Source organism: Macaca fascicularis, chromosome 3 (assembly GCF_037993035.2).
Source record: "Macaca fascicularis isolate 582-1 chromosome 3, T2T-MFA8v1.1".
Taxonomy (NCBI): domain Eukaryota; kingdom Metazoa; phylum Chordata; class Mammalia; order Primates; family Cercopithecidae; genus Macaca; species Macaca fascicularis.
Genome location: NC_088377.1, coordinates 162,432,775 through 162,459,687, shown reverse-complemented (window position 1 = coordinate 162,459,687; position 26,913 = coordinate 162,432,775). Strand labels below are relative to the sequence as shown.

Here is a 26,913-nt window from a genome sequence, read left to right as displayed (position 1 = left end):
TACAGGCCTGAAGGCCTAGGAGGAAAGAATGGTTTCATGGACTGGGCCCAGGGCTCCGCTGCCCTGCAGAACCTTGGGACACTGCTCCCTATTATCCAGCTGCTTCAGCTCCAGCTGTGGCTTAAAGGGGCCCAGGTACATCTCAGGCCACTGCTCCAGAGGGTGCAAGCCGTTAGCCTACGCAGCTTCCATGTGGTGTTAAGCATGTGGGTGCACAGAGGGCAACAGTTGAGGCTTGGGAGCCTCTGACTTGATTTCAGAGGATGTATGCAAATGCCTGGATATCCAGGCAAAAGTCTGCTGCAGGGACAGAGCCCTCATGGAGAATCTCTACTAGAGCAGTGCAGAAGGGATATGTGGGGTTTGAGCCCCCATACAGAGTCCCCACTAGGTCTCTGCCTAGTGGAGCAGTGAGAAGAGGGCCACTCTCCTCCAGACCACAGAATGATAGACCCACTCACAACTTGCACTTTGTGCCTGGAGAAGCTGCAGGCACTCAATGGCAGCCTGTGAAACAAAGCAACCACAGGGATTGTACCCTGCTGAACCACAGGAGTAGAGCTACCCAAGGCCCTGTGGGCCTACCCCTTGCACCCCTTGCATCATTGTTGCCTGGATGTGAGACATGGAGTTAAAGGAGATTATTTTGGAGCTTTTAGATTTAATGACTGCCCTGCTGGATTTGGGACTTGCGTGGGGCCTGTAGCCCTTTTGTTTTGGCCAGTTTCTTCCTTTTGGAATGGGAATATTTAGTGAATGCCTCTACCCCCATTGTATCTTGGAAGTAACTAACTGGTTTTGATTTTACAGTCTCATAGGCAGAAGGGACTTGACTTGCCTCAAGTGAGACTTTGGACTGTGAACTTTTGAGTTAATGCTGGAATCAAGTCAGACTTTGGGAGACTGTTGGGAAGGTATGATTGTATTTTGGAATGTGAAAGGACGTGAGATTTGGGAGGGCCCAGGGGTTGAATAATATGGTTTGGATTTGTGTCCCCACCGAAATCTCATGTCAAATTGTGATCCCCAGTGTTGTGGAAGGGACCTGGTGGGAGGTGATCGGATCATGGGGACGGATTTTTCTCCTTGCTGTTCTTGTGGTAGTGAGTTCTCATGAGGTCTGGTTGTTTGAAAATGTGTAGCACCTTCCTCTGCTTTCTCTTTCTCCTGCTCTGGCCATGTAAGATGTGCCTGCTTCCTCTTTCACCATGATTGAAAGTTTCCTGTGGCCTCCCCAGGCATGTTTCCTGTACAGCCTGAGGAACCATGAGCCAACTAAACCTCTTTTCTTCATAAATTACCCAGTTTCTGGTATTTATAACAGTGTGAGAATGGACTAATGCACCACATAAGACCCACATATAGCCAAGTAGAGGGAGAACACGTGCCCACAGGTTTCATCAAAGAGGCAACAGTCTTCTGCTAGCTCTGTGTGTTTTAATATGCTCTGCTGTCAATTAGGTATGCTAAGGCCAAAAAACCAGGAGATGGCTGCCATTGAGAAGACAGTTTATTATATTCATAAATCCCAAGACATGGAGTACACATCTCATTATGGAGGGTGGGGGGCAAGAGGGGAAACACTAGGGTCAATCACAAGGCAGAAAGAGAGATGGGAACTGTGGGCAAGTGCTTATACCATGGTTTCTATGGGAAGGTATAGGTGAGGCAGGTAAGTGGGTTTAGGATTGGCCAGTTTGAACAATTGGCCTTGGGGTGATTAGGGCAGATGTATAGTGGCCCCTAAGTGGGAGAGCCCCATAAGGGAAGTACTTAGGAGTGTGGATTCTGGATTGCATTGTTTGTATTTGAAAAGTGCACCCCTGGGAGAACATCTCCTCTTGAGGATGGAACCAGCAATGAGGGAGGCAGCAGGCCAAGGCAAGGTGACTTAGGCACATTTTTAGGTTCTCCTGAGCAGGATGTGTCTGGCATATGCATGCAGAACAGATGTTAATGCATCAAAAGAAGCTAGAAACATGACTAGTTTACTGCGGCTGACCCACTTGTAACTTATATGAGGTTTATAATCTGTTCATTTCTAACAGACATGAGAATAATAATAACTGGCCTAATTCTACTCTTGACTGTGGTCCCCGGGTTCTTAACCTATATTATAGGCCATTGACTCCTTTGGCAGTCTTATAAACCTGTGGGCCTATTGTCAGAATATTAAACTGCATTCTACTTTGTGGATTAAAATACAGATTAATAGTAGTGTGATATTAATATAATATTACTATTAATCTGTATTTTATTTCAGATCCATTATTTCAGAAAGGGTTGTTAAATGGTAATGCTCTAGAATGCTTCCTACAAATATTAGCAGAAATTCTTCCATAAAAGATTAATATAATTAATATAATATTGCTATTAATCTGTATTTTAATCCACAAAACAAAATGTATTGGCTTACAAAGGAAATTAATTATGTTGAAATATATTTGTATTTACAGGTTAAGAACCACTGAGCTCCCATTCACCAAAGAAAGTAGTTCAGACATTTAGACTGAACCTGACTTCTACAGGAGACCCACTGCCCCTCTTTCTAAAAAGGAATTCTACATGCCGTGTAGGGTAGTGTTTTCACCCTCTGTGAAACATACCATGCCTATTTCTAAACTTGGGAGACAGTGACTAACCCTGATGCTTCAAAGCCCAACAGCTTGAATTTGAATCCCAGCTCTACCACTCAGGATCTGAGAGATCTTCAACAGGGTATTTCCCTTTTCTGTGCTTCATGGCACTTTTTTTTAAAACAGTTTGTAATTGTTTTCTTTGTATAATTGTTGCCTGTGTTCCCCAAGAGGTTCCAAGAAGGCCTAGATCTCTTATTTATTGTCAGTCTCTGAATCTTGCCCAGTCCAAGGCACATAGTAATTGTTCGGTAAATATTTGTAATAAATGATGGAAGTTTGAATTCACTAGCAGATTTTCCAAGCAGATAGTCATAATTTACTGTTCAAAGCTTTAGAGCTCTACACAGTCTGTTTACCTTGGAGCCTTCATGCAGAAAGCACGTTTTATGGCCACCACTTGAGTTAGCGCAGACTTATTTCTACCTTCTATGTATTCATTATATCAGCATTTAAAGCTAAAGCTGTAGCACGTAATGGTAATTGATGTTCATTAAGATACCAGAAATTATTAAAAATCAGGGTAAGTTGAATTTCACTGCATTGTACTTAAGAAGATAAATACACATTTCAAAAAAATTTCCATCAAAGAAGGAATGACATTTCAAACTTAAGAATTAATAATATGCAGCTTTTAGGAAAGCTTCCCAGGGAGACTTCTTAATTTGTTTTATTTATTTTTTTTTTAATTTTTTAAATAATGAAAATATTTAAAACATATACAAAAGTGGAAAAGCACAGTATAATTAATCCCCAATTATTCATTACCCAGTTTCAACAATTATCAACACGCCCTTCTCTACTTCCCACCTAACTTCTACCGGTCATGATTAATTATTAAACCATATCCCAACCATCATTATGTTTCATTTATTTTTTTTCTTACAAGTATAGATATCAATATATTTCATTTAAAATTGCTTCAGTATATAAGTCTAGAAAATAAAGACCCTTAAAAAAAAATTTAATTTATTCTCATACCTAAAATAATCAAAGTAGTTTCTTAAAATTTCCAAACATTCGTTCAGGGTTAAACTTTCCTCAGTTGTATCATAAATGTTTCTATGTACCTGATTTGTTTGAATCGGGATCCAAACCAGGTCAGTGTATTGCACTGGGTAATCTCTATTTTAATCTATAAGAGTTTCTCCTTCTCTCCTTTTTGTTTTAAGTTGCCAGTTTTTTTGTTTTTGTTTTTGTTTTTCAATTCAAGAAAGCAGATCATTTGTCCTGTAAAATTTCTCACATGCTTGATTTTGCTAATTGCTTCCCGTGGTGGCATTTAACATGTTTAAATCTATTTCATATATTTTTTTATTGACTGATAGTGCGGGAGGATTGATTTGACTCAAGTTTGACCTTCTGGTGAAAATACTTCATAGGAATTTCTGTGTGCTTCTGATCGTACCATGTTGGGAGACACATTATGTCTAGTTGTCTCTTTTTGTGACACTAAGAGTGACCAGTGGGTCCTGGATCACCCACCTACTCTCTCCATTCTGACTCCCCACCAGCCTTTCATTTAATGCAGTGGTTCTCAGCCCTTCCTACCTGTTAGAATATCTGTGAAGCTGCTATATATTTCTGATGCCCAAGCCCTACTCCCTAAAATTAGTCCAGGGTAAACCTGTGCTCAGTAATTTTTTTCAGTCTTAAATGATTCAAACGTACAGACAGGATTGAGAACCAATGACCTGATAGAATTGCAGCCATTGAGGATCTTTTTTTTTGAGATCCATTATTTGAGAAAGGGTTGTTAAATGGTGATGCTCTAGAATGCTTCCTGCAAATATTACAGAAATTCTTCCATAAAAAGTTTAATCAAGTCCTTGGTTTTTCCTTTAGTTGGTTTGGGAAAAGTAGGATAAATAGAAATCATAGATTCTTGTCAGTTTTCTGAATGAGTTGAGTATTCAACTTTCTACAAAGATGACCAGAGAATTTTGTTCATTATGAGTTTATATACTTTAGCACATATATGTGTTAGTATGAGTGTATATACTTCAGCGCTTTATGAATCAAAGGATTACATTTAATGTTATTACTATTACTATCATTTTAATGCTTAAATTGTTTGAATTTTAGCCAGTAGAAGTCATTTTAAATTAACTCCTGTGACTTTTTTGGACAATATTTAATTGTTCAGTAATAGTATTTAATTGCTTCCTTGCCTTTAAGAATGACAGTGTGTTTTAGACACATCTTATATGTTTGATAATTTATTTGTTCTGTGGCCTCCTCATCTTGTGCAGTTTCTGTCCTGAACCTGGGATCAGCCACTTAATAGTTTTGTTTTCTGTATCCCATTTGGGTGGTATGCTATTTGGTGCCTATGACATGATTACAAAATGGGAATGGCAGATATTTATAGTAATAAATTTCAAGATGTAGCAAATGGTAATTGGGAAAGACATTATGTAACAAAATCCTTAATTTTCCTATTATTAATCCTGCAGTGAATGTTATGTAACTCTTTGGTAACCAGTTTGTACTTTTTTCTCCCCAGTTAATGTCCATCAGTGTGTTGGCAGTTTCTGCTTGGATGAGGGACTACCTAAATAATGTTCTCACTTTAACTGCAGAAACGAGGTATACTTTATAATTATTGATTGAATTCTTTCATACTTTCTTTTAAGTAACTTTGCCCTCAGCTCTTTATATGGTAGTGCTCTCCCTTGGTCTTTTGGAAAAGTTTTTCCTGCCCATAGCAACTTTCGTCACAGACACTTGCATCCTCCAGAGTTCTCCTTAAGGTGAGCCTCTGGTCCTAGCGGGGATCAGGTGACAGCATGTTTAGATAGACATTTCTGAGTATGGTAATAGCAGTTGCCTGTCCTTCTGGTTGTGTGTCAGCCATGTCATAGGTGCGTGTAAAGAACCAGCATAGTTACTTTTCCCTAAGAAAATTACCATCAGCTTCCTCTTACCTTCATATTCTTGGGTTAATGAAAACCATACACCACAATGATTTTTTTTGTTCTCAAATTTCAAGGGTTAATCTACTAATAACACAGGGGACAAATTACTTTTTACTCCATCATCTCTGAATGGAGACTGTATTATAATATATGACATCTGAATTGTGGTAAGGATTAAATGAAAAACATTTTTTTTCAAGACCTTAACACAGGGGAAGTTAGCTTAATAACGGTTAATTTTTATCATTAATACTGGTTTCGGTTAATGAATTTTTCATTGTGTTCTAGCAAAAATTATTTCTACCTATTCCTTTCTTCAAATGTAGATTGACTTTCCTTTGCATAGCAAAGGAAAATCAATTGTCAGGGGGAGGATCAATTGTCAGGGAAAAGAAACGTAGTGCACATGGGGTCAAAGATTAGAGAAGAGGAAGGAGATTCCTCCCAGCTGGGAAATAGCAAAGGCTCCCATGTGATTTACTTAGGCTAAGGCTTCGGAGATAATTATAGATGGACCTTTTATCAGGGTCCCGTATATTATATATTAAATGAGTTGGGGTAGGAAAGCAACCACTTCTATTAAAAAAAACCAAACACTGCCAAACCAAAAATAAAGCAAGTGAGCAAATAAACATAAAAACAATAGCACCGTGATTTTGAAAATAACAATACAGTCACTAGTTGGAGGCATCGTGATTTAAAGAATTATTAACACAAATCACAGTTGTGCCTTCTACTATGTCTTGGGTGCATTTTGATTATATTTTATTTCTAATACATTATTTTTCTTCTTTCAGGGTAGAGGAAGCCGTCATTTTGACTTACTTTCCTGTGGTTCATCCGGTCATGATTGCTGTTTGCTGTTTTCTTATCATTGTGGGGATGTTAGGATATTGTGGAACGGTGAAAAGAAATCTGTTGCTTCTTGCATGGGTATGATGTTATATTTTCTCTTTATTATAGTTAAAAAGATTAACCAGTAATGTATTATTTTTTAATCCGTTCACAAGATTAGGGAGCAGTGATAGCAGTAACAATGTCCTGTAAGGAGGGAAGCTTTCGTTTCACAAGAAATTATTTGAATACACGTATTTGCTGTAGTCGGATGATGAGGTATGGAAATATATATAAGCAATTTAATTATTTCACTCCAGCTACGTGTTGACATTTTCATTTGAAAGTATGAGTTTTTTTCTAGTGTCCTTGTCGTTATTAGCACTCAAAAAGTTCCCTTGGGACTGGAACTGAGAAGCCATAAAGGAACTGTTTCTTTCTCTTCTATTTTTAAACAAATTCACCCTGTAAGCTCATGTGGAAATTCAGATTGTGAGGTAGCAGACATAGGTAATAGCCCTGTCACCGCCTTTATATAGCTTAGAGAACATAAACGAGTCTCAGTTTCTATAATCTTAGTTTATTTTTTTAACTCTGAGAGTTGCACTAGGTACTTGTTAAATTAGTTTCACCATTTAAATTCTGTGACTGGTCTTTTAATTCAAAAATAGGCGAACATTTTTAACATTAAAAAATTGAGTTGATTAAAATGCTGTTTATATAGATATTTTTAGAAGAGCACTTAATGTGTAAAATATATACTAGTGGCACCAGGTGGTGAGATTACTAACGTACAGTTGCAGACATATAAGGCTGAAAAACTAATTCATTGAGTATATGCTTTCTTTGTAGTAGGTCTCAGCCCTGGCTGTGCGTTAATTTCATGTAAAGAACTTAAACAATTTGAGTGGTGTGCTGGTAAGCTGGATCACTGGGCAGAAAAAAAGCTCAGATTTGTAGCATTTGAGGATTTCCGTGGGGTAAATTCTCCAGCATGGTCAATTTTAAGTTACCAACATGAAATCATAACTGAATGTGGAGCTGGGGACAGATGAGAACAAACTGGCTCCAGGAGTCAGCTCCCACACACTCGTGCTTGACTGGCTCCCATGCCAAGCCAATTAAAACAGAATCTTAGTGTGAAGTTGGACTAAAGTTTTGCATTTCACAGTATAACCTGTGCTAATGTATTACTTAGCTTCTTGGAGGATAACTGTTCAGGTTGAATACTGGAAAACACAAAAATTAGCCGGGTGTGTTGGTGGGCGCCTGTAGTCCCAGCTGCTCGGGAGGCTGAGGCAGGAGAATGGCGTGAACCTGGGAGGCCGAGCTTTCAGTGAGCCGAGATCGCACCACTGCACTCCAGCCTGGGTGACAGAGCGAGACTCTGTCTCAAAAATAAAAAAAATAAAAAATAAAAAAAATAAAGAAAACAAACCACACTCAGAGATGGGGAAACATGCCTACTGCTTTGTTTCTCTTCATATAGGTATACAGTGAAAGGAGAATGGTGGAAAAGTTTGGGGTCTTATTTTGCAATTTTAGATATTTGGGCAATAATTTAAACATAAACAAAAGGACTTACTTTACATGAACCTTCTATAATTTGAGTAGAGTATAACATATTTCAAGCTTTAAGTAAAAAGTCTCAGAATTCTTTTTGAAAACACAGTCTTACAATGATGTCTGTCTTGTATAACCAACTAAGGTCTGACTGCCATTTCCTCCCTCCTCCCAGCTTTTACTCTGCACAGCCCCTATGCAGTGGGATGCTGGAGGGAGGCAGGGCAAGTAGGGTCAGGGATTTCATGGAACTACAAAGGCTTTGGAAACACATTTTGAAAACTCTTTATGCATTCCCTTAGGCTGCTTAAATGCTAGTAATGCAAATTGACAAACAACAAAGTAATGTGGCCTGCTACTTGAAATAGGGCAAATCTTAGACTTGTGAATGACAGTCCAGTTTGTAATACTGGAAAGAGCATTATAATGCAAAAGTGGCATGGAGGACTGAGGTTCTAAAGGCTACTAATTTACTCATTCATTCTTTCTCTAAACACTTACTGATCATATATACCACCAATTTTTGCTGTCAGACCTGTCTTTATGAGATAAGAACTCTGAGTTTGCACTGGGTGCTATGAGGCCAGAGAAGAAGAGCTCTAAGCTCAGTCCAAAGGGTTCAGTGCCACCCTCTGGGAGGATGATGAGCATAGATTGATTTTGCCTTTTTCCATCCCCACTTTGCTTCTTGGATGTACTCTTTTTTACAAAGCATCTTTTTATGCATTGCTGTTCCAGATGTCCCTAGGTGACATCTACATCTTGGTTCCTCCTTCCTGTTGATTGCCTTTGGCAGTTCGTTCTCCATTCCCTTGGGGCTGCCTCTCCTCTCATGGCAGGTTTCCAGTCCTTACTCTGTCTAGACCCAACATAGCTTTCCCCTTGCTAAAGAATGATCTGTGGTCTCAACTCCCATGTATCTATCACTCACAACCAATTTGCATCTGGTCTGTTTCTCAGGCAATTTCCTCTCTGACTTCCTCCCTACATCCCTCTCCTCTAAACAGCTGCCAACTCCTCTCAGTTCAGATTCTACAGTCTTGGGAAGTTGTCCTCTCTTTTCTGTCCTCCTCTGGGATGCCCAAGTTCAGGCTTTCCTAACTTCCTGCTCAGACAAGTGTAGAGACTCCCTATTGGATAATGAAGTATGTACCAACACCTCAAACGTGCACCAAGCCCTTCTACAATCGAGCTTTTATCTGCCATTTTTTACTTTCCTATCTACTTCATTATTCTCTGGTTCTGTATTTTCTGATCCCTGAACAAACTTTCTTGCTTTGTTCTTCTCTACATTTATTCTTGCTGTCTGCTTAACCAGAAATTTCTTCTCAGTACTTTCATTTAAATATTACTAGCCCATGAAGACTTATCTGAAATACTACCTCTTTAAATAATAATTATGACACTGATGATAATTGAAGTAGTTAACATTTCTTGAGTACTTACAGTGCCAGACACTGTAGAGTTTTACCTGAATTTTTTTTTTAAATGAAGAGTTCTTGTACATGAGTTAATCAATTTTATCCTCTCTGCTGAGTATGAAATTGGACTAAAACTTTGAATTACCCTTATTATTCACTTAATATAGTTGAGGAAATGAGGCATAGAGAGATTAAGTGACTTGCCTAAGTCTACACAGCTAGTAAAGAGAGGATCTAATATTCAGACCATGGCAGTCAAGTTCCAATATTTGTAACAATTTTGCCATTTTACTCTATAATAGCTGATTTTTTGCCTAAGTGTTTACAAATGTGTCCTGTAATGTATAAAGCATTTTCATTTTAAACCTGACGACAGTTATCTGAGATAGGTAATTATTAAATGAAGTTCAGAGAGGTCAGTAATATGCCACAAGTCATTCAACAGTAAGGATGGGAGCTTGGATTCAGACCTCGGCGTTCCTGATTGCGAAGCCCATTCTCACTGGGCCTTTACTGATGTCTCTAATAGACTTTTCTCAACTTTTGAAGCCTAGTGTATTTCCCTTATTATAAACTTCCTTTTCTTTTTAATAATCAGCCCAGACTACTAGACTACAAACAACTTAGTAATATGAACCATTCACCTTGCTCAGTGCTTTAATAAGTGTTTATTAAATCATTGAACAACAGACAATAAATTAGAATAGTGAACGTAGGAATGACCAGCACATCAGATTAAAGATGTTGCCTGGAAGGCAATGATGAGCATGAGATTTTAGCAGAGGAATTTGGCTGTTAGAAAAGGTTAGATTACAAGGGGAATGGCTCATGGGGGTCTGGCGGTAAAATAGTGCAGAGTGTGACATGATGTAAGATCTTTGGCAAATATTTGCAAAGTAACTTACAGTATTTTTTGTGTGCCCTTTAGCCTTTTATCCTAATTAAAAACAAAATTTTAAGGAAGTTTCTTACTTTTATTTTGGATGTAAATATTTAAACAAGCAGAATGCATTCATCCAACTTATCCATTTCCCTGTATTCAAAGCCTTGTTTTACTTTGAAGACCTGTAAAACAGATTAGTGTAAGAAAGCTATTTTTCAAAAGACAATTGGTATCTCAGAGAGCTGCCATATCTCTTGAATGATTATATATATTAAAAAAAAAAAACCTGGCAGTTTGGCTGTTGTGCTGTTCAAGCAAAAGTAAAAATGCCAATATTCAACAGACTGATCAAGAAAAAGTAAACGAGCCTCCCTCAAAACAGGTCTTTGTAACCAACCTCCCCGCAGCCCTCACCAAAAAGCAACAGAAAACCTCTACAAGCTAAGACGCCACCTATTGGAAAACATTTCCGAGAAGCCTTGGTCATGAATTTCATCCTTCTTTTGAATAATAGATTTATAGGTATAAGTTGTTAAAACACCCTAATTTAAGGTTCTCAAATAAAATACAAGATACCCAATTAAATCTGATTTCAGATAAACAATGAATAATGTTTTAATATGAGTTTGTCACATGCAATATTTAGAATATACATATACTAAAACATTATTGATTGAAATTGAAATTTAAATGGACATGTTTATTTTTATTTGCTTTATCTGGCAAACATTAGATTTGTTCTTAGTGTGAAACTGTCGTAGAACAGAAATTTTTATGTATTTGTATGAGGAGATTAAGAATAATTAAATTCTAATTATAATGGGAAAACAAGCCAAAAACGACTAAGAAAAGAAACTGGAATATGCCATGCCTTTCACAGTAATTTCAGTAGTAGAAATTCCTTCTCCTTTTAAAAGAGAAATTGAAGCTAAATTGAAATTGGTTTTAAGCCTTAGATGGGTACTTCCCAAGGCTTTAGCTGTAGACTAAATGAAATTCATGTGTTATTGCAGTTTTACCTTGCTATTAACATAGGCATTAGGAAAGCAGTGCCAGCTCAGGGGGAATGTCAGCAGATTGAACAGACATGTTTATGATGTTGACAACAGCTGAATGTCACCATCAGGAGATCATCATTTGTCAGAATGTGATGCAAATATATGCTCAATTGCTAGCAAACCACAAGGTAGTCAAGCGCTTGTCAGAAATTCAGTTGGACGTACCTTACGTATTTAATACAAATGAATCATTTTTAAAGGAGATATGCTTTTTTTTTTCAATTTTATTTTTCCAGAGACTTTGAATATAACTATTGATTGTGTGCTTGCACTTTTCAAACTTTCTTTAAATATAGAGTGATTGAACCAGATCTGAATGCTTTCCTTAGTGGAAATCAAGTGAAATTTTAATGGCCTTGGAGAAATTTCCCCTCTTTTTTCTTTTGTTTATTTGTTTAAAATCATAATGCAAATCAGCATATATTTAAGTAGTAATTGATTTTCTAAAGAGTCTCTGTTTAAGGCCTTCTCTTACATAGTCATGAATTTTATAATTATATAGCTAGTCATAAGTCCTTAAGTAAACATTAATCTATTAAGTTGTATGTCTTTATTATTTCGTTTATATTTTTGGTTGATAGCCTAAACTTTATTTCTAAATGAAAATTCATCATACCATTTACCGTATGTTCAGTATCTGCCCAATATTTTACCTTTGTTTTCTCAAAATATACTCATAGCAACTCTATTAGACTAATTTTACAAATGAGGAAAAGTAGAATCCCCAAAGATACACAGCTGGTAATTGTTGTTAGCATTCAAATGCGGCCTGTGCTCAAAGACCACACATGTTTCACTGCACCACAGTACTGTTATAAGGCATTTAACTAATTACTGGCATTGTTTCTAGAAGACTTAACTATACTTCATTTATTACTCCAAGGCATTCGGTAGTCATTTAATTTCTAAAAATATGGTTTTTTCGTATGCTTATTATAAAATGAACTTTAAAATTTCTACTGTGGTTATCATTTTTGCTTATCTTCTCAAAGAATTAAGCAGTTTCTCCTTCCCTTTTTACCTTCCTCACCTCTCATTCTCCTTTCCTTTCCTTTTGCCCTCCTTAATTGTGTATTGGGTACCCATCTGTAATAGATACTTGAGAGAACCAAGATGAAAGGGGTGAATAGAAAGAAAATTACAAAGCGAAATGTAATATTATATGTATAAATAATTGCTGTGGGAATCCAGAATCAGGAGCAAATGGAGCTTTCCAGAATGTTTCACAGTAGAGTCTTTATTTGAACTGGATGTTGAAAATACATAAGGGTTTCCTGGTGGAGATGAGGAAGGAAGGAGATTTACAGCAACATGAAGAGTGTGTATTAACACTGAGGAGTGAAGGGACAGGGAAAACTTAGGCAAAACTTAGAAAGTCAGTGCGGCTGTGGTGTTGGTGCACAGTGAGAAGAAGATGAAGTTAAGTCCAATTGTGAAGGTCTTTATCAAAAAGTTAGATGTTATTCTTTGGGCTGTAAAGAACCAATGGGTATTTCCAGCTTGTGATGAAATGGTAATTCCCATTTAAGCGGGAGACAATAGAAAGCCCTGTTAGTGATTACATTATCATCCCCAGAAGCCATGGATAAGGGTGTGAACTAAGTAAGACTTTGGGGCTGGAGGAAGGTGGCTGAAATCAGTAAACCTTGGTGAGGTAGAATTATGGATAAAGCATTACATGATAGTAATGCTTTTATTGCTTGACATCAGGAAATGAAAAATTATTCAGCATTTATACTTTTTTTATATAATAGAAACATATCTACTCAATACATGTACTTTATTTGACTTGTTAGCTAGAATTCTTTAAAAACTATAATTAAAAAATTTTTATTTGTAATTGTCAATTAATAATTGTATGTATTCATAGGGTGCAATTTGATGTTTCAATGATGTATGTATACTTTTTGGGATTCTTAGATGAAGCTAATTAACATATCCAATGCACCCACTTATTTTTTGTGGTGAGAACATTTAAAGTTTACTCTTTTAGCAATTTTGAAATATACAGCTTATCCTTATTAAATATACAATTATACATCATTCTGTAGTCACCATGCTATGCAATAGGTCACTAAAAGTAATTCCTACTGTTTAACTGAAACTTTGTACCCACTAATCATCCTTTAACCATCCTCCTCTTCACCTACCAGCCTCTAGTAACCGCCATTCTACTCTCTATTCCTCTGAGATCAACACTTTTTTAGGTTCCACATATAACTGAGATCATGTGGTATCTGTCTTTCTGTGCTGGCTTATTTCACTTAACATAATGTCCTCCAGGTTCATCCATGTTACCACAAGTAACAGAATTTCCTTGTTTTTTTTAGGGCTGTATAGTATTCTGTTGTATATAGGGACTACATTTTCTTTATCCATTCATCTGTTGATTGACACTTAGGTTGCTTTTATGTCTTGACTATTGTGAATAATGCTGGAATGAACATGAGAATACAGATATCTCTTTGGCATTCCTATTCATTTCATTTGGATGTATACTCAGAAGTGAGATTGCTGGATCATATGGTAATTCAATTCACAATTTTTTGAAAACCTCCATACTGCTCTCCATAATGACTGTACTAATTTATATTTACAAAAACAGTATACCAGGATTTTTTTCCCCCAAAGCCTTGCCAATATTTGCTATCTTTTGTCTTTTTGATAGTAAACATTCTAAGAGCTATGAGTTGATGTTTCATGGTGGTCTGAATTTGTATTTTCCTAACAGTGATGTTGAGCATTTTTTTTATCTCTTTGTCTTCTGTTGGGTATTTGCATGTCATCTTTTAAGAAATATCTGTTCAGGTCCTTTGCCTATTTTTTAATTGGGTTGTTTACTTTCTTGCTATGGAGGTGTTTGGGTCCCTTATATGTTTTGGATATTAGTCCCTTAACAGATACATGGTTTGCAAATATTTTCTCCCAATCCATGAGTTTCACTCTTCTAATTGTTTCTTTTGTTATGCAGAATCTTGGTAGTTTAATATTTTCTCATATGTCTATTTCTGCTTTTTTTCTGTCTGTGACTTTGGGGTCATATTAAAAAAATCATTGCTCAGATCAGTGTCCTGGAGCTCTTCTCATACATTGTCTTCTACTAGTTTTACAGTTTCAGGTCTTACATTTAAATCTTTAATACATTTTTTTTTTTTTTTTTTTTGCTTATGCTGTGAAATAATAGTAATTTTATTCTTCTGCATATGGATATCCAGTTGTTCCCCTTTATTGAAGATACTTTCCATTTCCCATTGTGTGTTATTGGCATCTTCATCAAAATATCAATTGGCTGTAAATGTGTCAGTTTACTTCTTTTGTCCTTTTTAATTGCTTGATATGTCTGTTTTTAGGCTAATACCATGCTGTTTTGGTTACTGTAACTTTATAATATATTTTGAAATCAGGTAGCTTGATGCCTGCAGCTTTGTTGTTTTTGTTCAAGGTTACTTTGGCTATTTGGGGAATTTGTAGTACCATAGGAGTTTTAGGATTTTTTTCCTGTTTCTGTAAAAAATGACATTGGAGTTTTGATTGGGATTGCATTGAATTTATAGGTCACTTTGGATAGTATGGACATTTTAACAACATTAATTCTTCTAATCCATGAACATGGGATATCTTTCTATTTATTTGTGTCATCTTTCATCAGTATTTTATAATTTTCAGCATATTGATCTTTTAACCCCTCAGTTAAATTTACTTTGTAAGTATTTTATGGTTTTTGATGCCCCAGGAAAATATGTCAGCAGATGTCTTCAAAAGTAAATGTTGTGTCAGAGATGGGCCCAGGACAACTGTCTGATATTCATGGCCTTAGTGTTGGGTCTTTATGACAGGATTTTGGCTGGTCATTGGACCTTTGTCTTACTTCAGGGTTTGAAATATGAATGATTCAAGTTTTTGTATGGTGTGCTATGTCACTGCAAGCATTTTAAACCTTATTATAGATTGTTTTTAGATATATACATTTGAGATAATGTTAGTTAAATGTAAGTGAAATATTTCAATATCCATTGATTTGGTGACTGTCCTGAGTTTGTGGAAAATTCAAAGTCAGGTATTTTTCTGGCAGCACATGCTATTGAAATGTTCATTCCACCTATGAATACTGGTCACCAATTCAGCAAATGCTTCCTTGAGGTGAATTCAGCAATTGTGCAGTGTTTTCACTTTCTCATTTACTTCCACGTATCTCTCTACTAACTTCCTTTGGCAAACATAAACCAGAAAATATTCATTTAAAAGGAGATGACTCAGGAAACAGTATCCTAAATGTAGAGAGAGTTTAAACAAGGGGCAGATAACGTTTGTAAAAGATGAGAGAATTAAGTCGTTTAAACCAGTGAGGAAAGCAGCTTTTAGATGGAATATTTAGAAAAAAAAACATGGTTAGTATTTGCTTTATGTGCAATGTCTAATGAAGTTGTTGGCTAAATAAGATTATGAGTTAAGGTAAGCTTTTTCTTGAAACTACATAAATTTTAAAAACTAACATTTTTAGAATTGTAATATGTATATCTTTTCCCTTTTTCAGAGAAAAGGTGATATAGGCTCAGGTGACATGCTCAGGCTAAGATAAATCTTCTCAGCTTAGATGACAGAAACAATAGTTTAAATTGTATTTAAAATGTATTAACACTGTAGTTGTATCACTTTGTATTTCTGTCAAGCAATGCATTTGAATTATTCCAAAATAAGTGGTTATTCCTGAATTTTCTTTATATTGACATTATTTTAGTTTAAAAATTTTAAACTTTAGAAACAACAAATTTCCTTAAAATAATGACACTTTAGAAACATGATTTTTAAGAAGAATATTAATACAATTCTAAAGAGTTAATAAAATAACAGAATTTTATTAGATGATCGCAACTTAAAATAATTTCTAATTAAGTAAAATATGAATCATTGCAGTGTCTTTTCCAGTAAACAAGCATTTAAAATATTTTACAGTTTCACATTCTGTGTAGGGCTTGCATAGCTGGGTTGAAGCACAGACTGAGAACTTTTAAGGAGACAATTAGGGTTTTTTACCTTTTATTATGAAAATATTTTCACTCCAAACGTTCTCTCTTTGTGTTTTTAAAGGTACTGTAAAAAAACAAAAACAAACAAAAAAACTCTAAGGAACAATAGTTGTCTTCTGTTAAGAACATTTAACAAAAGGACCTGAGGAAGTATTTGAGCTGAGATGTGATGGAGACGGGCAAGTGGCAGTGAGTGGTTGTTGGAGTGGGCCAGGGGAAAAAAGGCGCTTTGGAAGACCCAAAGGCTGGTGGAAGGAACCATTGTGATAAGACTGGAAAGCTCACAGTGGGTTTGGAGAAAGGCGCATGTATGTCTTAGGGTAGATATCTACCAGATATGGCTGAGACTTGGCTGTGTGAACTGGGGCCAAATTGAATGTCAAGCATACTCTGTGATCTGAAGTTTTGTGAGCAGAAGCGCGATCTGATCTATCGTTTGCTATGTATCCCTGATGGGAGTGTCTATTCCCTAATCCTGGACCTTCTGCTCATTTACCTGGGAGAAATGGATACCTGGTCTTGTTACTCTTGGCTAAGTAAGGGAGTATCACGTTTTGATAACCTTTTGTAATGATAGAAGAGAGAATGGAGGAGATGCTTGAATTCTGACAATATGCCTTTATTGATGAACGAATAAAGGTACTCATGTGGGGAAGGCCATCTAATGTTTTAGATTTTTTCCAGATGCTCTTTATAAATAAAATTCTATTAATCTAGATGTCTTTAGTTCACATTTGATACTAAAAATATAGTGACTAAGCTAAATTAGGCACCTAGACACTAGGTGCTGGGCTGAGGTGAGTTTAGGGAAGCAAGCCAGCACCAAGAGGACCTTGCTGAGGTTACAACATTAGTTCTTTGGAACGCTGCAGCGATTTTTCAGCTTCAGGGAAAAGACTTTTCATAAACAATTAACTAGTGTCAGACGACTGTGGTAGAACTGCTTAAACAAACTTGGAGAACAAATTTTTACGAATAAACTTTTCAAGGATGTTAAAAACATTTACTTAGAGATAATGGATATGCTTTCCTCATGTCATCATTGGTTTATTTATAAAAGCAGTTCTTTACTTTTCAACATTGTTATATTCAAATATTTGTTGTAACAAAAGTGCATTTCTTTACAATTATTCTGTAATTTGTAGTTAATTCAAACTTCCTTCTATCATTTAGACTGAATTACTAATGTTTTGGCAAGTTTGGTGATTTAATTTTATCATTGTTTATACATAATTTTTCTTCTCTGAACATTGAGCATGACTGTGAATCAGAGTGTTACATTCACAAATAATAGTGTTCTTACACTTTTTTTCTGTGGGAATAAAAATATTTATGATTTAGGAAGAAAGTATATTTGCATGAATATATTTATCAATGAAAAGAGCAAGCTGTTTACTTGTAATAAATATTTATATATATGGATTTGTAAAATTTAAAGGAAACTATTTCCTTTAATACCCTTTTTTAACAAATAGGGTTTGTGGTCATTCTGGAGAATATAAAAAAATAAAGTATATATCTTGTTTGAAAATAAAAAACGTGATTTAGAAGGAGATACTTTCACGGACATAGAGTTATAGATAAGCTAAAAAGTTGTTGAGAGCTATTATAGCACGAGTTTTCTTTCTGCCTAATCAAACGTCTTTTAAAACTTCTCATTTCCTAACTTGTTGACTTATGAAAGTGTTTTCATAAAGATGCTAACTATTGGCGGGGCTTAATGGCTCACTCCTGTAATCCCGGCATTTTGGGAGGCCGAGGCAGGTGGATTACTTGAAGTAAAGAGTTCAAGAGCAGCCTGGCCAATGTGGTGAAACCTCATCTCTACTAAAAATACAAAAATTAGCCAGGCATGGTGGTGCATGTCTGTAATCCCAGCTACTTGGGAGGCTGAGACAGGAGAATCACTTGAACCTGGGATGGGGAGGTTGCAGTGAGCCAAGGTCTTGCCACAGCACTCCAACCTGGGTGAAAGAATGAGACTCTGTCTCCAAAAAAAATTTAATAAAATAAAGATGCTGACTATAGTGAACTCATTCCCCTCTTTTGTTTGGGAAGGATCTGGACATGTTTGGTTAGGTCGGAGTGAGAGGCGCAATAAGGGTCAGAATTTTGTGTGGTATTATTTTGGCTGTGTTGCTTGAGATATTGCTAAGGCTCCTTCCTGTTTGCATATTCATGTGTGGGTTTTGGTAATGGGGACCCCTGTCTCACATTCTTAGGAATGGCCCAATAATCTGTATAGATACCCTCTTCAGAAACCAGTAACAGCTTGTAAATCCTTTGAGATAGGGCTGAGCTTGCACACTTTAGCTGACTTAGCTTACCAGGCAATAGATGCCATATACATGGTGACCTCTCTAGTGTGTTTAGATGTTTTATTGACTGACCCTTAATGCCTTACCTCTCATGATGTACATCATTGACCCTGGGAACTTGTAGCCCTCAGCTACACCAGCACATCCTGGCATAACACATTTCTCTGTCTAGTAGTTTGAACATCACGTGAAGCAAACCCTTACTAATTTGAATTTCACCAACATCTTTAATAAGAAATTAGCTCAGCAATTATTAATGCAAATGAAACTGAAAAGGGGAGTAAATTAAGATACAACTTTAGAAAGAATCTTCAATATTTATTCAAGTACAAGCATGCACAAAGGACCGTACATTTTTAATCTGAGCTTAAATTTCTGCATGTCCTGAGTAGTTATTGATACTGGTGGATTTGGGACGGTCTCTAAGACAAGACTCTTTCTTTAACCATTGGTCTATAGTTCTAGTTTATTTTTCCTAAATCAGGCTGACCTGATTCTATTGACTTTAAAAAAAATTGTAGAGAGATACTGGACATGGTGAATGATTGGCTTTCAGAAATTACCAAGTGTGTGCTGCTATAGCTAAAACAGAGGCTACGTGTATATATGTGTTTTCAGCAGCAAGTACTCTTGAGGTTGGTAGTATTTTATTCCCCATGGATTCCTAATAGAAGGACAGCTGTTCCATTATCTTGTACAAATATTTGGCAATGGAATTCCCTTATTTACTAACTATAAGTAACATAATATTTTTAAACCTCCAATCACTGGGAAAGGAAAAATAAACAACTGCCATAAAGATACTTAGCACTGAAAGTTTGCAGAGTTTAGTATTTGACAGGATAGAGACTGGAGTTTATCATTTATCATTTAGTGAACGTAGGCCTTTCATCAACCTTTTTGTTTATTAAAAGTGTTGGCTATGTAGCATGTAGATAGGAGTCAAAAGGCCTCATGTTTTAAAAATATTAAAATGTCCAGTAAAGGATGTTATATTTTGAAATAACTTTTAGTTGGGGGGAGATAAATCACAGGTTGTATCAATTTTACAAGATAAGCAAATCTGACTTTTGTGGTTTTAAATCATGTTGAATGTTACTTATGAAAAAAGTCTTTGAGTTTTTAGTTATAAATTCAGAGAACAGTAAGTTAAAATAACTTTATGTTGTTTATACTTTTTACTTTTCTTTCAGTGTAGTAGATTCTTATTGAGGGGGATTCTGTGATACTTGGTTAATTATCTGCTTGCTTGCACAAAAATAAACTTATGTAAAAGTGTTCAAGGAAAACATTACAATTCTTTTAATGTAAAATTCATTTGCAGTGGCATTTATATAGAAAATCAGTTTGGAAAACAGTTGCCTTTTGTATTTGTGGTAAGTTAGATACAGGGTTTTTGTTTTCTTTTCTTTTTTTTTTTTAAATATATATATATTTTTATTATTATTATACTTTAAGTTTTAGGGTACATGTGCATAACATGCAGGTTTGTTACATATGTATACTTGTGCCATATTGCTGTGCTGCACCCATCAACTCGTCAGCACCCATCAACTCGTCATTTACATCAAGTATAACTCCCAATGCAATCCCTCCCCCCTCCCCCCTCCTCCCTCCCCCCTCCCTATGATAGGCCCCAGTGTGTGATGTTCCCCTTCCCGAGTCCAAGTGATCTCATTGTTCAGTTCCCACCTATAAGTGAGAACATGCGGTGTTTGGTTTTCTGTTCTTGTGATAGTTTGCTAAGAATGATGGTTTCCAGCTTAGATAATATATATCATAGAGTCCTCCCTTTGTAAAGTTGAAAGGAATGAGGGTGTTAAGTTTTACATGTAGAGAGTATATTAAACACGCTCTTAGTGATTGAAAGTATCTTTTCCTATGTTCTTCAACTGCTTTTACCAAGTTTAATACTTTTCACAAGTTAATACTTTCCACAATACAGGCAGTCAATAAATTGATTGGCTTTGTTAGAGAAGATTGCTAATGAAGAAGATTGTCTTCATTACATGAATAAAAGTTAGACATGAAAATTTTAAAAAGTCAATTTTCCCCAAAGTGAAAGTTATTGGAAATACTTAATACAATAGCAAATATTGTATTTTTAGAAAGTTTGTTAATGCCCATTATTATCAGTAAAGAAGTAAAGACGTGAAAAGAAAAAAAATCAATTTTTCATTCATTCAGAGGCAATAGAATACAAATAAGCAAAATCCAGACTATCATTGAATGAAATTGACAGTAACAGAATTCTGGGTTCTATGATTTTATGACTGAAATGAACATGGAAAATAATTATATTCAAACTGATTTGGGCAAACTGTATGCATAGTTTGTTTTTGTTTTTGTTTTTGTTTTTGTTTTGAGATGGAATCTCGCTCTGGAGTGCAATGGAGCCATCTCGGCTCACTGCAACCTCCGCCTCCCGGATTTAAGCAATTCTTCTGCCTCAGCCTCTCAAGTAGCTGGGACTATAGGTGTGTGCCATCATGCCCAGCTATTTTTTTTTTTTTTTTTTTTTGCCTTTTTAGTAGAGATGGGGTTTCACCATGTTGGCCGGGATGGTCTTGATCTCTTGACCTGGTGATCCACCTGCTTTGACCTCCCAAATGTATAGTTTTAATAGGCAATATTGCAGAAGAGTTTCATATTTCAAAGCAGGGTCTAGCCTCAGTATACACTTTTTATATTTTTGTTACACCACTTCTATTTTGAATTACTGAGGACACATTTAGGGAAAGGAAGACTGTTCCTGAGCAGTTAGATTATTTCCATTCTCCATTCACCTCTTTTACTTCCCATAACCCTGAAGTATAATTGCGCCACTTACAATTTTCTATGTAAAGCATATTCAAAGTCCTTCAGCTACGAAGTCTTTTCTCTTTGGTGTCAAGGCCTGCGGAGGGCTATTGTTGGTTTTAATTTTGTTTTTACTTTTATCAGTGTGCTCCAAGCACATAATTTAGAGAGCTAATTTAGTTCCAAAAGGCTTATGATGAAACATTGCAGTCATTCATCCTGGCATTTTTCCACACCCAAGAGGCAATTGCTTTCAATTTTGTTTGAGCAGATTCCTTTGGAATTTACTTCCATATCTCCAAATCATATATTTATGTAATATCTTTTAGTTTATATAGTTTTTAGTTTTGGCCACTATCCATTGGCTTCCATTTATGGAAGATGAAGAACTGGCAACCTTTCTTGCTGTGCCTCCCACCATACTTCCTATCTCACCTCAACTCAGGTATTTCATAATTATGGTTAGATTGGTGTTTATGTGATTATGACCATGTAAATGCTGTTTACAGCTGGATCCGATAAAGCACTGGGTTTACATTTTCTTTCTGGAACGATCTGTTGTTTTTCTTGAAATTCATCAATTTCTTTGTTTTTTTGTTTTTATATATTTATGTTTAATTCAACTCTGAATTACTTCCTTCTGTCATAAGTTTTTTTCTTTATATAGTCAAATATATTGGGCATTTCATCTTTTATATATATATATATATATATCTTGAATATATATATATCTCTCTCAGAACATTCTAGACTTGCTCCAACCTAGGCCTCCTGAAGCTATTGCCATCATGGGATATCCTTTTACTACCATTCTGGAATTTCCTTTGCCTCCCTTTTGTGTTAGACCCTCTGTTTCCTGGATTCCAAGTCATTGTCCTTCTCTGTTTAGTCTCTCGTTTTAGGAAGCGTGTCTTCCAGTAATTTCCAGAAAAAAATATTCGTAGTAGGTTTTTTTAATGTCTCTGTCCCTGAAAATGGCTTTATAAACCCTCATGCTTTAATTCTGATGGCTCTACAATTCCAGATTGGAAATTACTTTTTCCTCAGAAATTTGAAGACACTTGTCTGCTGTCCTTAAGAAGTCCACTGCTATTTTGGTTTGATTTGAGTCTTGAACCTTTGTAGGAAACGTATGTACATTTGACCTTCAATTCTGTGTTTCTAGTACTGTACTTTGTCATCTACTATACCTGCTGTCCCCAGTCCTGACTCTCTGTTTTAGTGTCTCCACTTCCTTAAGCACCTCTATTGGTGAAGGTAGGGTAGTCACCCTGCTACATAGGATGGGAGAGGGGCCTGTGTTGGGGGGGAGGTCTAACTTCTTCCTAAATGGGGTTTTCAACAAGTCCTTCTCTCTTTATCCCCACCTCAGAGCTGCCAATACGTGAGTATTTTGGGGACTCTGTGATGTGAATCAAGTTTTCCCACTATTGCTTTATCATTCACCTTTTGGGGGACTGCTGACAAATTTGTCACTCTGCTCTCTGCTTTGCACTTTTCCAAAATATACTCGCTGTTGTCTCCTTTTCCTTTTTTTAGTTTTCTCTGGGATTATGCCTTTTAAAATATCCCTTTACTATTGTTTTAGTGAAGTTTCAAGGGGAAGAAGGGATAAGGGCAAGTGTTGAATCTGCTTTCTTTAGGGGGAAATCCTAGGGGGTGGTGGTATCAGGGAAGCAGATCATTTTTATAAATAAATGTTTCTTTAAGAGAAGGGTCTTCCTTGAGATTTTACTATTTTGACTGCATACATATAGTGATGTGAAATAACTTTAAAAGTGGGGGGTGGGGGGGTGGGAATGAATCCTCTTTGTTTCTACGAGGGGATGCATTTACCCACACATCCCCAAGGGCTTAAATAGGAAGGTGGGTGTCCTGCCCTTCCTTTCCTCCTCAGACACTTCCAGTGGACAAAGGGACTAGTAACATGTCATTCTGGTCATTCTGTGACCAACCTCAGTTTGTTTAAGATAACAGACAAATTGATTTCACTACTTTTAAAAAAGAAGTGGCATTCCCCACCCTCCACACCCATCCTGCTTTAGTTTTGTAATAAAAATGTTTTGGAAAATACCAAATACAGTCTCACTGGACAGGGATTTTACTAAAAGTTCATGTAATAGCCTTTGGGATTAGACACCCTTTTGTGGGAGTGACACTGATAGTCTCAGGAGGATGAGCAATTTTATACACCGTCATTCTCGTCCTCTACTCCTAATTACCTCTACTCAAGAAACATATATTCAGTGTCTGCTATGTGCCAGGTAGTGTGGTAAGTATTTAAACAGCAATGATACCTCTTGTTCATGTGGAGTTTGTGTTCTAGTAGAAATTATGATATGGTTAATAATGGCTACTTTTTAGGAAGTGCTTACAAGGAAGCAGCACTTTACCTTATGGAATCTTTTGCACAGCATTGCAAGGTAATTTTAACATTCTCACTTTACAAATGAGGAAACTGAGGTGTAGTGGTTTGCCCAAAACTAGCCAACGGATATGTCAAGTAACCAAAATCTGAAGCCAGGTCTATTTTATTTCAAAGCCTATGTTCTTCCATTTTTACAGCTTATTTTTTTTTAAGTCAACAAGACAATTTCACATACATTGTTTTATTTAATCTTCTATTACCTAAAACATGAAGGCACCCATCTTTGAACTGAAAGTTATTTATTCTCAGCTTCAGTGACTTGGTGAAAAAATATGATTGATTACATCATTTAGGGGGTGTATCCTATTATCAGAATGTTGTGTTAGATTCATTTTTTTTTCCTAAATGTAGGTTTAGGAATAAAACTTATTTGTGGAACACAAGTTTTAGTTGGTCTGTAGTAAGGGAGCTTAGATATTTTCAGGAACTCTGTATTGAACAATTTTTTCAAAGCAAGTAAAATAGTTTATAATGGAAATAATGACATTCTAATTTCCTGTATAGACACACATTTATTCATTCTTCATTTGTTTAAAATGTTTAGATGGTAGTAGCTTGAGATGGGGAGAGTTTGCATGTTACTCCCTTTCTTTCACTTGTAAATTGCATTAAATGTTTAAAGGCATATTGGATTATTACAGCATAATCTACAGAAAAGACACTGGTAAAAGAGAGGCAATATTTAAAATAGAAATGTATAGGCAGAAGTTCAGGGGAGTCAAATGTTAATAAGACACTCAAGGTTCAAATTAGAGAAACCCAAGGGAACACTGAAATTGGTCTTAGTTGGTAAACTGGTCATTATTTCCACTGACATTCCACCCAGTACCTGCTGTGTGACAGGTGCTGCTTGGACAATGGGGATAAAGTAATGTTTAAGAACAAGATCCTTGCCAGCCAGAACTGATGATCTGGCAGTGGAGGGAGCACTGTGACTTATGAGTAGGGCAGCCAAGTGGTTTACAAGCCAAAGTCTCTGAGACCTGAAATACAGCAGACAAGGAAACCCCGACACACAGAGGGAGGGAGAAAAGTAATAAAATAAAGAATCGGAGGTAAAATACTGGAAAACAATGATGAGGAAGACACTGTGGCACACTGCAGAGAATGAAGGCTACGTATGGAAAGAGAGGACAAGTCATTATGGATGTTGTTTCACAGACTAGTACAGAATAGCATTTTTTACAATGCTTTCCATTTTCCAAAGCATTTTCACATATATCAAATCAACCTTGATGGAAACTATAAAAGGGGGTTCTTTTTTATCTTTATCAGGCAGATAAGCAAACTGACACAAAGATAGTTAAATGGTTTGCTAAAGATCACACAATATGTTTCAGAGCTGGTTTTGAACTTAAATTTAACTCCAAATTCAGAGCACTTTTCATCGTTCTAGAAAGAAAACCCACTAGGAGAAGATAGGGTGAGTTGCTCTGCAAACTAGACTGGTACATACCATCTCGTTAAACCATATGCATTGGGAAAGCAAGAAACACGAGAAACACTTGCTGCCACCATCAGGGGAGAGACATACATGTTCCCAGTAATGTTGAAGATAACAGGTGTTTGTGTGGTGAAATTGATATGGATGTACACTTCATACCATAACACAACTCAGCAGGAGCTGTGTTTAATTCTGGGCTAATTTTGTTATTAAGGATTAGCATCATGCTTTATAGATGCTTCAAATCTAGCTCTTAAACTAAATAGCAGCTGAGTGATTCTCAGTGCAATAATCAGTATGAGAATGACTTTATCAAGGACTGAGATCTCGCCACAAAAGAAAATTTAGGGGTAGATGCAGATGGTCTATTTATCCTGTATTAAGGATGAATTTGACATTTAATGTTTTCCTTGGAATTGGAACACTGGATGTTTCAGGCTACAGCAATAACAACGAAGAAAAGACAGCTGACCGTGAAGCTGCAACATCATTTGTAAAAATATTTTATTTGAATCAAATTTTAAATTTAATTTATTCCAAGAAAGTGTTATAATGTTGATGAAACTTGTCTTTTCAACCTCAAAGTCAAACAAATCAGCGTTCCTGAGTGTTAGTGGAATAAAGAAAAAAAATTATTTTGTATGGGAGAACTGGCATCATATGAACCCACTGGAAATCTGAAAGATACAATCATTTTAGAGCTTTCCCGGAGTTAAGAGCGTCCAGCTCATAGGAAACTTAGCCCCTCCGTACCAATCATGGGCTACATTTGCGAACTGATTAATGACTCCAAGAGGCAGAAAATGAGAGAATATTCAAGTAGGATTTAAAAGGTTATAAAACCTGTCTAGAAATTTACGTGGTTATCCTCAAGGCAAAGTCTGGGAATTTCCTATTTTTTTTAATAATAATCATCATCCATGTCCGTGTTTTATTGGTAAACATATCTTGCCTTTTCAGGGATGCTTTGGTTTTCATTGTAGCCAGACGTCAAATATGAAACGAATTTAGGTTAAGAATCTGAGACGCAAAAAATGTCTCATAGTTTAATTTTTCTCTGGAGTCTCACTGTCTCTAAGGGTCTTTTCTTATCAAAGATTAGAAAAGTGATCTAGTATGTAGTTACTGAACATTTGGTCTCTTTGTAACATAAGATGCAAATATAATATTTTTTATGTCTAGAAATCTCTTAAGTAAAGCATTAAAGAAAGTTTGGAGAAAAATTGGCTTGAAGTACTATGCTCACAACATTTCTTCTAATCATACTTTTACGGCTGAAATCTTTAAAGTAAGGCCTAGAAATAACAATACTTTGAAATGATATCTGAGTATATTAAAGCTGACCATGAATACTATGTATGCCAAAAATAAAAGTAGCTTGCAAAATGAGATCCCCTTAACAAAGTACTACTTTATCCTTTGAACCAACAGTTATTTTGAAGCTGTGTTATTGTCTGAGAGATTATGCAGTTATGTATTCTTTATTTTTCATATGAAAGAAATAGGAAGGAACCATATTAAAACAATAGCAAAGATTTATATTTTTAAATCATAGGAGGTGTGTTACGGTAGTAGAAAATCAGC

At 36.0% G+C, this 26,913-nt stretch overlaps 1 protein-coding gene across 8 annotated transcripts in view; it reads left to right on the top strand.

The window, feature by feature from the left end:
- Positions 1-26,913, top strand: part of TSPAN12 (tetraspanin 12) — a 106,056-nt gene that overhangs the window by 13,104 nt on the left and 66,039 nt on the right. For 7 of the 8 annotated variants that reach the window (XR_010585819.2, XM_065542506.2, XM_065542504.2 and 4 more), the window contains exons 3-4: positions 5,143-5,225; positions 6,352-6,487. Coding sequence is in view for 7 of the 8 variants with exons in the window: in XM_065542506.2 (XP_065398578.1) it covers positions 5,143-5,225; positions 6,352-6,487 (219 nt within the window). In the remaining variant the exon portion in view is untranslated. The remainder of the gene's footprint in view (positions 1-5,142; positions 5,226-6,351; positions 6,488-26,913) is intronic. The other variant, XM_074035867.1, reaches the window with a different exon arrangement.